The sequence below is a fragment of the Accipiter gentilis genome, chromosome 17 (assembly GCF_929443795.1).
Source record: "Accipiter gentilis chromosome 17, bAccGen1.1, whole genome shotgun sequence".
Classification (NCBI taxonomy): Eukaryota; Metazoa; Chordata; class Aves; order Accipitriformes; family Accipitridae; genus Astur; species Astur gentilis.
Genome location: NC_064896.1, coordinates 25,883,357 through 25,896,587, shown reverse-complemented (window position 1 = coordinate 25,896,587; position 13,231 = coordinate 25,883,357). Strand labels below are relative to the sequence as shown.

Sequence of the window (13,231 nt, the reverse complement as noted above, 5' to 3'; positions counted from 1 at the left end):
TTTCAGTTCCTAGCTGATGTCCTTAATATAATCGACGTTGGGTTCTCAGTGCTTCATAGGAAAAGAAGAAAGGTAATTGGCCAAGTACCAGGAGGGACCTCGGTTGCAAGCAAGGTGCACTCAAATATTGGAGAAGGCTTTGAGTTAGAGGCGGGTATATCAGCTGATAAAGCATCTGGCAGACTGGCTACGATGCTGCAGTAGTCCTGTCTCCATCCTTATCCGTCTCCGCAGAGAAGGCGTCTCTGGACTGAACTGTCTGACTTGGCTCTCAGAGTTCTCCTGTTGGGGTAGCACAGTGAGATTTTCCACCTCTGTGACTTCCAGCGTCTTTTTGCCTTAAATATCCACAAGGAAAAGAGTGATCTAGTGGGAGGGAAGTTTCTGCCTGGCTTTCCTCTATCTAAAAACTTGCCTTGTATTTTATTTACTGTTTTCTATTTCATTTTACTCTTTAGGGTATCTTCCTGAAACTTAGGAGTGACGTTTTGGGGGTTTTCTATATTCTTTGGGAAAAGACTTAAACTTTTTGTGAAAAGCCCGGTGGCGAGAGTTACCTTTATTGCCTGAGGGTACCTGAAAGCTATCACTAAGTAACCTTATAAGGCCCACATCAAAACTCAAAGACCAAGTCTGATTTCAGAAATCAACAGCAGGAGATGTTTAGAAATATGGATGGCTTTGTCTCTTTTTCCTCTCTACATTTTGTGAGAGGAGGCCTTTTCATGTCATTGCTTGCAATAGCTTGGGGATGTGGCTAGATAATCAAGGACATCCTTCCACGCCTTTTTTGGTTTCAGGAATACTTTCAGGTGACAAGGTGTATTCCCTAAAGCGTCCTTTAAAAGCCTCAGTTATTTAATCTGTGAGATGTTTCCAAAAAAATTGAATCTAATACGTTTTTCTGTTTCAACAAAGTGGCGAAATGTGTTTTCCATTTATCACAAAATCCAAGCAGCTTTAAACAACTGAGAAAAGTACATGAACCGGATTAGTTTGGGATGCGGTTCTTCAAAAGACCTTAACTCCTAGCGAGGTGGTTTTGTTCTCGATGTATTCTGGACGTAGGATTGCCCATTTTACAGAATAAATGAGAATTCCAAACCGGAAAAAAAATTCCTGTTTGCTGCTCTGTTAGAGTATGTTTGAGATAACTGTCCTGGCTATTGAAATCATGGTATCAAAGTGGATGTAGCAGCCGACTGAGGAGCCACCTCCAGGAAATCTCCTCCTGATGCGCCAGGTCACGGTATTACTCCTATGTCTGTGTTTTCTAAAGCTTTTGGTAGCAGTTGCTGCTGAGCAGGGCGCGGTTTATAGCCTAAAACTGCATCGTTTCATAGTGTGCTGCTGGTTGCGGTTGTACGTGAAAGGGCTGTCGTTTTCTAAAAATTTGAAATTGGTCTGCTACCTTTGGCATTTCTGATTTTCCACGATTAAATTGTTCCTGATAATTGGTTTGCAAGCATTTTCACAACGTATGCTCTACTCATGTGACCTTTTCTCATCAGTGTTATTTTCCTCCATATCATTTACACAACAAACAATGCCGTGCACTAGGTGGTCCGTTTAAATACCTGCAGAAATATTCTTGTTTGGGGGGAGAGGACAAACCCCGTCTATATGGTTTAACTTTCAGGCTCACCTGGTGGCAGCATTTGAGCAGAGCCTGGGGAACATGACCATCAGACTGCAGAGCCTGACAATGACAGCGGAACAAAAGGCAAGCTTGACAAGTATTTGGGGAAGTCTTAACTTCTGTTTCTGGCATCGCTGCTTGTGCCTCTTCTGTAGTTGGGGGGAGGATCGCATATACCATTTGGCTTAGCTTCCTCAATTGTGGTAATGGAGTAAAATGTAATAAAAATTTTATATAAAAGACTCGCTTTCCTCACTGGCATGTTATGACAACTGATCAGGTTATTCCTATAAATTGTGACTTTGAACACGTCTTCAGTATTGCATATTTTTGTAATAATTTTTTTCCCAGTGCCTCCACACATGTGCGTGTCCAAGAGAAACACCAAGAAAAATCCTTGCGAGACAGGCAACGTTGGGGTTTTGGACAGTAAACTTGAATATACATATTTCTGTATTACAGAGCATGTACATTTTTTTTGGTCTTGTCATAACCAAGCTATTTTGCAGCCTATCGAGGGTGTGCTTCCCCAGGTCTACGAAACCTCATTTTTCATCTTCTCGTACATACGTATATTCCATAAATTCTCTGTCAACTACCAATGCGCGGATTGAAATGGAGCAGTTAGATACCGTCCGCATTTTCTGATGTATCGCGGGTTTTTTTTCTTATTCAAGGACTCAGAACTGAATGAGTTAAGGAAGACTATTGAACTACTGAAGAAGCAAAATGCTGCTGCCCAGGCTGCCATCAACGGAGTCATCAACACACCTGAGCTCAACTGCAAAGGTGAGAAACGAGCACCAGGTGTAGCAACTGTGCAGTGCTCATGAGACTTTAGTCCTCTCGGTAAGAGCTGACGTGACCCTCAGAGATCAGCTTTGCCTCGTGACCGTGCTCTAGGTACGTGTTTGGTATCAGCAGGGGATTTGAAACGGGTGTCTGTGTAAACAGTGTGATAAATTCTACAGAAGTAAGTGCATGAGTGAGGCACATGAGAAGGCATTTTCACAAAGCTTGTCCACCTTCAGTGTGAGCTCACTGAATTTACTATAAGCATTTAGTACTTCACCCATCTGGACACTGATGTGAAGCAGCAGGGAGCGGAGATCCCCGATTCAGAGCTATCAGGCACTTGGCTTTATTTTCTTTGATGTTTTCAGTAATTTCCAACAAAAAGTCTGAATGCGGTCCTGTCTTATCTCACTTCCCTTCCTTATCCCAGTAACTGACACTTACCTCAAATTTCTGCCATCATTTTGACGCCACCTCCGTTCCTATTCAGGACCCGGAGCTGCTCAACCCACAGACCTGCGGATCCGAAGGCAGCACTCTTCAGACAGCGTCTCCAGTATAAACAGTGCTACCAGTCACTCCAGTGTGGGAAGCAACATTGAGAGTGATTCAAAGAAAAAGAAGAGGAAGAACTGGGTGAGTGTATTTTAACGGCTTGCGTGAGTTCTATGTAAAACTGTCAGAACATGCACGGTGAAATCTAGCCGCTCGGCTCCTCCTTCCTCCCCTCACGCAACAGGTCAGCACAAGGACTAGGCACTGTTTAAATCCCGTGTAAACTCCCTTTTGAAGGCTTAATTGAGTCATAAGTGATGTATATGCTTGTGTTGACTCTGCCTAGGATTGAATTTTAGCTTAACAGCCAAGAGGCCACTCTTAAATTAGAAATAGCTGTCAAAGATCAATTCTGGCTAAAAGTTAACATGGTGTCCAACCCCTTAGGGAAAACTCGACGTCTGTCATTAAAGTAAAACAAATCCACGATGAGAGATCATTCTTTTTTTTTTTTTCTTTTTGGCTCATAGGCCTTTCTTTTAAGTGAACACTGATATTAAACACTTTCAGAACTCTGTTTTGAACATTACTGCGGAGTTCTGCAACAAAAAAATACCAATCTTCAAAAATTATTGTGATGGACATTTATTTTGCAAGACTTTGCAATGCTTACCTTTCATTTCCCGTTTTTCCTTCTTTGCTCATCATGTACTGTGTACAAGGTACCCTGTACTGGAGGAAAGGTACATTATATTAAACTCCATTTTGAATTAGACCATAACTGCCTTAGCGACCTAGTCTGATTGTAGTTTGGACTAAAGTCCCTAGATCCTTTATCGTAGCCAGTAAAGCAATCCACCCGTCCCTTCCCACTGAATCTAAATCTCCCTGGATCTTTTGGGTGTACAGAAAAATCTGTATAGCTACAAAATGTGGTTTGAGCTGGTAAAAGCTTGATTTGTATTTGCACGGTGTCCTCTCAGAAATGTTTATGAAACTTCTGAACTGTAAGAAACAGCTTCCTGAGCAGGTTCTTGTTTTTATTTCTCTCTTGTCCCAGTGGTTTCATTTTGGTATACTGCCAGCTCCTTCATAACAGCAGTATTTCCACTCTGCCCCTTAAATAATTGGTTGAATGGGAACAATGTCATCTCTAAATCCTTCTTGTGCTGGGTTATACATTAGTTACAGACGAAGGAAATTGTTGTAAGTTTTAAATTGCTAGCGACTCTTAATTTGTGACACAAACTTTCTGTAATCATTAAGCCTTAGTTAAGATAAACACTTTTTAAATTTTTGCTTTAACTTCTCTTTGTTGTTGTAACCTAGTAGCTGTTATCCTACATCAGCCTACGCTTCTCAGATGACTATTTTTAAAGAAGGTTAAGGAAACATCTCCTTATTATAAAGAGAAATAAATAAGGTTTCCATGTAGTAGAAGAAACAGGACAGTATTTTTATGCTGGTATTAAAAACGAGTACATCGTTGCTGTAAAATGAAGATTGAAAATTAAATCAGTCATTTAGTGAGAAAACAGAAGTCGAGTCTGATCCGCACGTTGTTTATTCCACAAATACTGATGAAGTTCTCAGCCAAGATCTCTTTGTTGTATGTAGAAACAATGCAGTGGTCCATTCAGAGCTGAAACACCAGGCTTTCAACATTTCTCACTGTAGAAGTCTTTGTCTAGTTTAAAAATAAGTTTCATCTCATATTAAGCCAGGCTGTTTACAAATGTAATTTGTGATAACATTAGGCGGTGTTCGTAGAGCGTCCTGAGTTGGAAGGGACCCGTGAGGATCATCAAGGCCAAACCCCGACTCCATACGGGGCAACCTAAAAGTTAAACTGTATATCTAAAAGCGTTCTCCAAATGCTTCTTGAACACTAACTGTTGAACTGTAACTTCGGGATAATATCAGTTTAGTCACATGCACATTCGTTCTTTTTGTTGTTTGGAAAATGGCAGTCACATTAAAAAAGGTCCTTTTAGTTGCAGGTAGGTAGAGAAGATTCAGTCTTTTCACCTGGTGAAATACCTGTTCCTGCAAGGAAAAACACAATATTAACTTGGCTGTTAGGCAAAACTCTCTGTCGGAGCTAAGGAGAAAATATAATTTAAGTAGTTAAGAGGTTTGGGTCTGGCGTCTCCCTCGAGTAACGCAAAAAATGACCGTATGTTGTTTGAAACACCTGGTTTTGGAAAATGCAGGGTTCCAGTTTTAAAGTAACTGTTGGTCTTTGTTGATTATTGGTCATGTTTGTCTCAGAAATCCGAAGCTTTCCTTATCACTGGCTTTATCTGTTAAAACATGTCTTTTTTCCTTCCCCCACTTCCTTTTGCTTGCGCTTCTTCCGGCAGGTCAATGAGGTAAGGAAGACCTACTTTAAACTACGAGATACTAAGCTAACCCATCCATTTACATCACTAACCCTTTCAGCATCATTAACCTTGTCTGAGCCACATTACATTATCGCTGCAAGTTGTTACAACGTCGCTGTAAAGCTCGTTGCACTGAACAGAATTTGCTATAAAATAGTTATCTTAAAAATAGGAAGCATTGATATCCAGTCCTATTGACCTTATTAATCTCATAAAATAGTTAAGGGGGAAAAAAAAGCTTTTTTTATTCTTTCTTACCCATATTAAAATATATGTGAGTATGGCTGTATCATCTGGAGTATTTGCATGTGAGAGTTTTTACTCTGTGGCTTTTTTTGCTTGGTTTCATTCTTTATGATGTGCCTACTGTTGTGGTCTTGTTTTCTCAGCTACGCAGCTCCTTCAAGCAAGCTTTTGGTAAAAAGAAATCTCCCAAGTCAGCATCTTCTCATTCAGATATTGAGGAGATGACTGATTCTTCGTTACCTTCTTCACCAAAGCTACCACACCACAACTCTACTGTTTCAACACCGTTGCTGAGAGCTTCCCATTCCAACTCTCTGTAAGTGATTTTTTTTTTTTTACTTTTTAAATAGAAAATGGAGCAGAAGGCATCTTGCTGCATTGGTAGAGGAAAAAAGAAATATCATGCTTTGGAGAGATCCAGTGTTTCCCATGCTAGCTTTACGGGACATCTCTAGGCTGCTTTGCAGAACCAAGAAGAGGCAAAATGTACCCTACACCATCCTGTCCCTTTCGCTTCCTCTGTCTAAGAATCTGCAAATCTGTATAAGCGCTCCAAGAGGTTGATAGCTGTTCAGCTACGTGCGCTGCTGAAACCAGCTCTTCGCCATGAGGCCACAGCAGATGACACTGGGCCAGACAGGATTGTCCTGTAGGGTGAAATCCTTAACCCTGTCATACTGGCAAAAGAATGAGCAAAGATCACACTTTGACCTACTGCCTATTTTTGAATGTTCTGTAGTCTGAGGAGATTACAAGCAGAGGACTGAGAAGTTGAATTTATGTGTTAAGGGACTTAAAGGTATATAACTGACTCCCAACACAGTACCTTCCAGTGTCCAGGAAGCCAAAAATCACTGCATCGTTACTGTCGCATAATTTAGTATTTCATTGGGGTGCTCTCTCAGCAGAGCGTGCTGAGTGTGAAGAGTCTCTATACCCAGAGTGACCTTGGAGTGCAGCATTAATTGGATCTCTTGCTGTTAATGAAACAAGCCAGGCCAAGCCTGAGATTTCGTTTCTCTGTTCGCTAAAGGCAGTACATACTGTACTAATCAGCCATGAGGAGTTCCCAGTTAAGTTGACAAATTGAGGTACGGTAAGGATTTACTGGAAATCAAACAGCACGGTTTAGCGATACAGCTGAACTCATCTAGCGGCTTGCCCCTGATGAGTGGAGACGATCCGCTCCTCTTTTCTTCTCTACCTCCCCAGTCACCTGGGCCTGGGCCTTCCCTTGCACTGGCTCTGCTACTTCTCAGGCAACTCCACTGCGCCGATGCAACGTGCTAAATTATGTGAAAAATAATTTGACAGAAATGTGAACGGGTTTTTTTCCCCAGGTTGCTGGGTTGGCTCAGCTCTGGGTGTCAGAGCTGGCGTAAGCGTCGGGGCCCAACAGCAGCACTGCCCGGAGCAGGCTGGGGAAGAGGAGTGAGAAACAAATGTGCTCCTCTGGGTAGTAGCAAGCTATCGTACGCGCTCATCTGTACGACCAAACCGTACCCTTTTGCTTGTGTTTGTGTGAGAATGAGATGTGGACTTTAAAGTCAGGACTTCTGCTCTGCTGCTTAACTCATTTTACGTTCATGGGAAGGTAACAGGCAATCTCGAGGCCTCGTTTTGGCCACCTGTGAAGTAAGTAATTGTCTCACCGCACTGTTTTGAGTCTCAACTCACGTTTAGAATGTGCTTGGAAAACTTTGTAAAACAGATTTTATGGTCATTCTGTGAGTAGCTTCATCACTTGCGTAGGATAGATAAATAACAGAAAGTTGTAAGAGGCAGTATTGTGAAACATGTAATTAACGGACAGCCTTACCACCTTGTAGATGTCATGCAAAGCTTCCAGCCTGGTTTTAGATCAAATGCATTTGAGTAAGTACCCAGACTTGGAAGTTTTGCCCATCGCTTGTTTTCACATGAAGAGGTGAAAACAATAGCAATAGTTTCCAGCCGTATAATAGCGATGAAATGTTAGTAGCAGAAGATAATCCCCCGTGAATTTTTTTTAAAGCTTCTCCAGTCTCTTGAGCCTCACTCAGTGAGTTTCTGGTGACTACAGTGAATTGTGCGTTAGAAATCTAAGGCCAGAAAATTGTCAAATGATGATCGCGTCTATCGTCAGTCAAAATGCTGTGTGCATACGTCTCATCTTGACATGAAAGCCAAAAGGCTAAACTGGAGGAAAGAGTAAATATGGGAGCTGAGGGAGGGCTAGAGCACAAGGAAGAGTTGTGTATTTTGGCTTATTGGCTTTTTGATGGGGAAAACATCTTTCATTAACCTGATTTAGGGAGAGACATTTTAAATGAAATCTCCCTCAAAGCATGCAGCTGTGTAGTTGATCTTTATATAGATACACTTATGACTGTGCTGAAATGTTACTCACCCAGGATCTTTTTTTTTGTGGGAGGAGGGAAGGAAAACGCCACCAAAAATTTTTTAAGCATGAGTGCTTTAAAGCGAGCAGGAATTTATCACGCTTGAATAGGTGTAGAGTTCCAAAGCCCTCCAGAACAGTTCAGGGAAACCCAGCTGTGCGCACCTGGTGAGCTTTAAATCTGTCTGTAAACTCATCAATCTCCAACCAACTGCTGTTACTGCCTGCACCCCCTTAATTTATTTAGATTTTGGCTTTAGAAGTTTTCCTTTATGGCAACTACCATGAAAAAAAAGAAGACTATCCAATAGTAGGTCATTTCCAGAAATCCGTTTCAGATGCTGATTAAAGAAAAATAACCCTCAGACATATTTATTTCACTACTCTCTAATGTTTCCATGACCTATTTAATATCTGATTTATGGTATCACTAATCCAATAAGCCGACACTGTTGCCTGCTTCCTGCAGAATAAAAGGGTTTTATTCCCCCCTTTACTAATAAATGCTGGAGAAGCACCATCCGAAAAGTAACAAATGGTCTCGTTCAATGTCTGGTTTTTCATCTTCTCCAGTATTTCTGAATGCACCGACAGTGAAGCTGAAACGGTCATGCAGTTACGAAATGAGCTGAGAGACAAGGAGATGAAGTTGACCGATATTCGTCTGGAAGCTCTTAGCTCTGCTCATCAGCTTGACCAGCTTCGGGAGGCGATGAACAGAATGCAGGTAAGAAAAAACCACCCCAAATATTGCAGGCTATGTTGATGTGTAAAAGATTGGCCAACCTGCCACACAGTAAAGACCTGAAAGAAGGTAAATTTGAAGTTTTTGGCTGCTTACTAGAAGTTGTATTTTGCTTTGTCCCGGTGTTAAACCTCGTACCTTCATTAAAAGTCAGCTTGAACACATGAATTCTGCTGCCCTCAGCTCTGCAGCTCTGTTTCAGCCCTAAAAACCTATGGAGAGATCATTTTTGTTGACCGTCAGCTACCTCTTAAAACGTTCCCATGCTCTCTGCCTTAAAGTAGCTGCATGTCAGTGTTTAGTGAATTCCCACGTATTTGTGTTTTCTAGGATACTTTGAAAAGTTTCATGGAAGGGACATTGTAATAATTGAAATCATTAATTTACTAAAAGAGATTAAAAAGTTACAAAAATGGCATTTCTGCTAAACTATTACTTATTCTTAAGGTACTTATGTTGCTGTCTTTTAAGTGTGTTTTCACCGTGCCTTCTAACTTCTCACTTGTCTTTTCAAGAGTGAGATTGAAAAATTAAAAGCAGAAAACGATCGGCTGAAATCTGAAAACCACGGCAGCTGTAGCAGGGCACAGTCTCAGGTTTCCATTTCATCCTCTCCAAGACATTCAGTGGGTCTCTCTCAACACAGTTTGAACCTCACGGAGTCAACCAGTCTCGGTGAGTTTAATGAGAAAGGCGGTGGGCAGGTTTTATCCTGCACTTGGAAGATTTGGTTTGGTTAGCCATGGAAAAATGAAAGCTTGAAAATTATTAACAGTTGAGGTGTGGAAATATGTCAGGAGCTGGCACAAAGCCTTCTTTTAAAATGTCGTCATAGGTCTGCTACACCCTAGATCGGAGTTGTCCAATTATGACCTCAGCTGCGAAGAGTCATGTTTAAAGCCATTTAATGGTGTACATTTGCCAGGGGATATATCGTAGGAAGGAAAATACAGAGTAACTGACTAATAATTTTCAATGACCTTCTCTTTTTAAGAGCGATACTGATACTTGGTAGGGAAGTCAGTAAACCTGGTTCTTGTCTTTCACCTCGGGGCATGCGAAGCCCAGATGCGTTGTGTTCGACTGCAATAAACGTGTTGGCGTGAACCAGAATAGTCTTCATTGTTATTAAGATACAGCTGTGAAGCTGTTGATGTGTTCTGTTCACAGACATGCTGTTAGATGACACTGGAGATGGCTCCGCCAGGAAAGAAGGAGGCAGGCACGTCAAAATAGTTGTCAACTTCCAGGATGAAATGAAATGGAAGGAGGTGAGTTGTGTTTCGTCCCCAGCTTGGAAATAAAAGTCACTTTGGAATGTGCCAGGGAATTCAAATCCAGTTTGGTTCGGAGGCTCTTATTTGCAAAAGACTTCTTAAAATTTTCTCAGCAAAATAGTTCGCTGGTGTATCGCTAGTGATAGACGAGGCACTCGGCTCCCTGCCGCTTCCTTGGAACTGCCGAGAGCCAACACCGCCAGTTCAGTTGTCTCACGGACTCACCTGCAATAGCTTTTTACTTTGCAGTTTCTTGTCGGTGCCGTCGGCACTGGCCGTGAACCACGTCGGTGACACGGGATTGCTAGACTAGACCGTGTGTCCGCAGCGTAGGGGATAACGTTACAGTTCAAGCCTTTCAGTAGTATTTCTGAAAACCAGGCTGCTCTTTCGGCGTCAAGGACTTTAGCAGACCAATCTGTACCTTGGCATAGCATCTGTTTAAGGCTGGCATCTTAAAAGTTGCACAAAGCACTTGGCCCTTCCTGTTAAACTTCCATAAAATTTTAACTAATAATGAGGATGATCAAATGTGTCGATAGACGGCACACCGAAGTGCTAGAAGCACCGATATTCTGGAATAACTTAATCGATCCAGACCGGGAGATCTATACCTTATCATTCTAGTTCAAGTTGTCCTCTCTGGTACAACTATCCCATTTTGAATGACATCTTTCAGATGTTCTCCATTCACAAGTAATTGAAAGAACCCTAAATACGCAAATACATTTCTGATGTTGTAAAATTGCAGCCCACCTCATGCGTGTAAATGCGTGCATGCATGTACGACACAATCTTTACCAAGCACTGACCTTGCTATCTCATGAGTATCTGTAAAAGTGTATTTAAGAAATAATTTGATGTCTTTTGTAAGAGGGGGACAAAAATTTGAATCATCAGAGGTAAAACTGACTCAGCAGATCTTTCCATTAAATGCCAGTTTTGCATTACTAATTACAGCCCTGGGTAAGCAAATGAACAGTAAAACTAAATTGCTAATTCTGTTGGACTCCACTGTGCTCACAGTCAATAAAGTTACCGTGTGGAAATGATTCCCTGACTTTTTAGTTGAACTATAAGTTTTATGACAGAAATTGGGGTTTTTTCAATGAATGTTTCACAGTGAGGGCAGCTACAGAATAGAAAAATGAGATGAGTTCTGTTTTTTTTTTAATCTGCCTTCGGAGTCAGAAACAAAATGCTGTGATTTACCAAACGTAACACAGAAGTTGTTATATACAAATATATATATATAAAAACTTCTCTCTACATATAACTGTTTATACACATAACCATGTATAATTTCTATTTATACATTTAGATTTCTATGTCCACAGCACCATTTCTAGAAGTAAATAGGATAAGCCTTGCAAATGCAACCTATTTGACTGTGAAGTCATGGAAAAAGAAGCAAGCCGTGAACTTCTCTGCCTAGAATTTTCCTAAGAGTCTTTCTGTCTTTCGGCTAAGCTGTAATCCTCTCAGAGGTTTTTGAATTGTTCACGGATTGATTAATAAACACCTTTTACTTAACATCAGTACCACTTAAGATTTGTGACTCTCAACACTGTAGAAAATGTTCAGTAGAAAACAAGGATTTCATATAGCGTTCAGAATTCACCATATAGACTGGTAAAGATGGACCATAATTTAAAAAAAACAACAGGAAAAAAACCCCGTTATTTTAATTACATTAAACAGGCTTGTCTGGTACAGTTGTGAGTTTAAATTAATAAATAAATCCTATTTCTATGCATTTAGGATTCCAGGCCTCGCACCTTCCTCATAGGCTGCATCGGAGTCAGTGGCAAGACCAAATGGGATGTCCTGGATGGGGTCGTAAGACGCTTGTTTAAGGTTCGTGAGTACAATTTGCTGTGTGCTTGAATTCTTCTGTTAGATTTTGATGGCAGCAAGCAACATTTAACGTCCTGTGATTACTGCTATTATACCACAGCACAAAGTCACAGAGATTTCAGTGCTGCCTGACTTTTCGCGTGCCTTTTTCACCCTAGGAGTATATCATTCACGTGGATCCCGTGAGCCAGCTGGGACTGAATTCGGACAGCGTTCTGGGCTACAGCATTGGAGAAATCAAACGCACTAATAGTGCGGAGACACCTGAGCTGTTGCCCTGTGGCTATCTGGTTGGAGAAAACAACACTATTTCAGTTACCATCAAAGGTAATTACGCGTGACCTGTCTGCTGTAGTTCTCGCTAATTACAGTTTTATCAAAGCTCGCTGTGTCGAGAAACTCAGAGGAGTAGAAACTTTTTATTGTTTCTGTTTCCCGCCCCTGCCTTTTATTTACTAGTCCTTCTATTTTCATTTGATAAAGACAGCACTTAAAGTATGCCAAGTCTATAAATTCAGCAAATTTTCAACCTGTAACAGTAGGAATAATTACACACACAGCAGCTTTCTCTGGAGTTGTCCTGGAGAAGACCTCACGCCACAAGGGACGCAGTGGAGCTGTCTGAACAGCAGAGTACCTTCCAAATGAATAAAGCCCCAGAATTTCATTACCTCTTTGTCACAGCTATAGTTGTTATTTCTTTCATGCAGAGTAAAAAAATTCTTGATTTAACTTGCTCGGTTGGTCTCACTGAAGAGTCCCTCCTTAAGCACCAGTAAGGAGGGATCCCAGAATTCATGGGACACCTTAAAATCTGGGTATTTTTAAAACATATGGTTTTCAGAGATCTCATCAGTTTCGTTATATCATACTGATAAGAACTTAATGCTCATATTTCTCATTTGGTTTCTCAGGGAACCGTTTTTGTATGAAAACTATACTGTAAAACTAGATTTGAGGGAAAAAATCCTCAACCGCTGCATTTTGAATGTACATCAGTTTGCTCGAGGTTACACCAGTGAAATCTCGAGCATAGATCTGCATACAGTAGTAGAGTATTTGAGAGTGTTGCCAGACACTCTGCAGCTCGACTTCAAAGTTTGGCTGTGCCATTTGACTGAAAGTATTTTGTTTTTTGAATATTGGTACAAAAAAATCAAATCACCTTGGGTAGCAAATCAGTGGGCAGGAAAACGAAATAAGCCATGAAATATCTCAATTTACTGAAGCTTGATGTGAACCCGGGGTATTCTGCTTACTTGGAATACGTTGTCCAATAGTATAATCTCATTTGAAGTATTGCTTAAGGACTAGCTATATCTATAAAGCTGCAATCTGTTTTTATATTTAACTTGCATTGGCTTGACTTGTACTTTGAGGGTTCATATGTGATAACAGTTTTCAATAAAATAG

The 13,231-nt window shown here is 40.9% G+C and overlaps 1 protein-coding gene across 4 annotated transcripts in view; it reads left to right on the top strand.

Moving 5' to 3' along the window:
• The window catches only part of NAV2 (neuron navigator 2), a 231,546-nt gene that overhangs the window by 205,128 nt on the left and 13,187 nt on the right, over positions 1-13,231 (top strand). For all 4 annotated transcript variants that reach the window (XM_049820690.1, XM_049820689.1, XM_049820688.1 and 1 more), the window contains 9 exons: positions 1,640-1,723; positions 2,317-2,428; positions 2,925-3,070; positions 5,703-5,875; positions 8,513-8,666; positions 9,200-9,359; positions 9,855-9,955; positions 11,723-11,818; positions 11,977-12,145. In XM_049820690.1, coding sequence (XP_049676647.1) covers positions 1,640-1,723; positions 2,317-2,428; positions 2,925-3,070; positions 5,703-5,875; positions 8,513-8,666; positions 9,200-9,359; positions 9,855-9,955; positions 11,723-11,818; positions 11,977-12,145 — 1,195 coding nt within the window. The remainder of the gene's footprint in view (positions 1-1,639; positions 1,724-2,316; positions 2,429-2,924; positions 3,071-5,702; positions 5,876-8,512; positions 8,667-9,199; positions 9,360-9,854; positions 9,956-11,722; positions 11,819-11,976; positions 12,146-13,231) is intronic.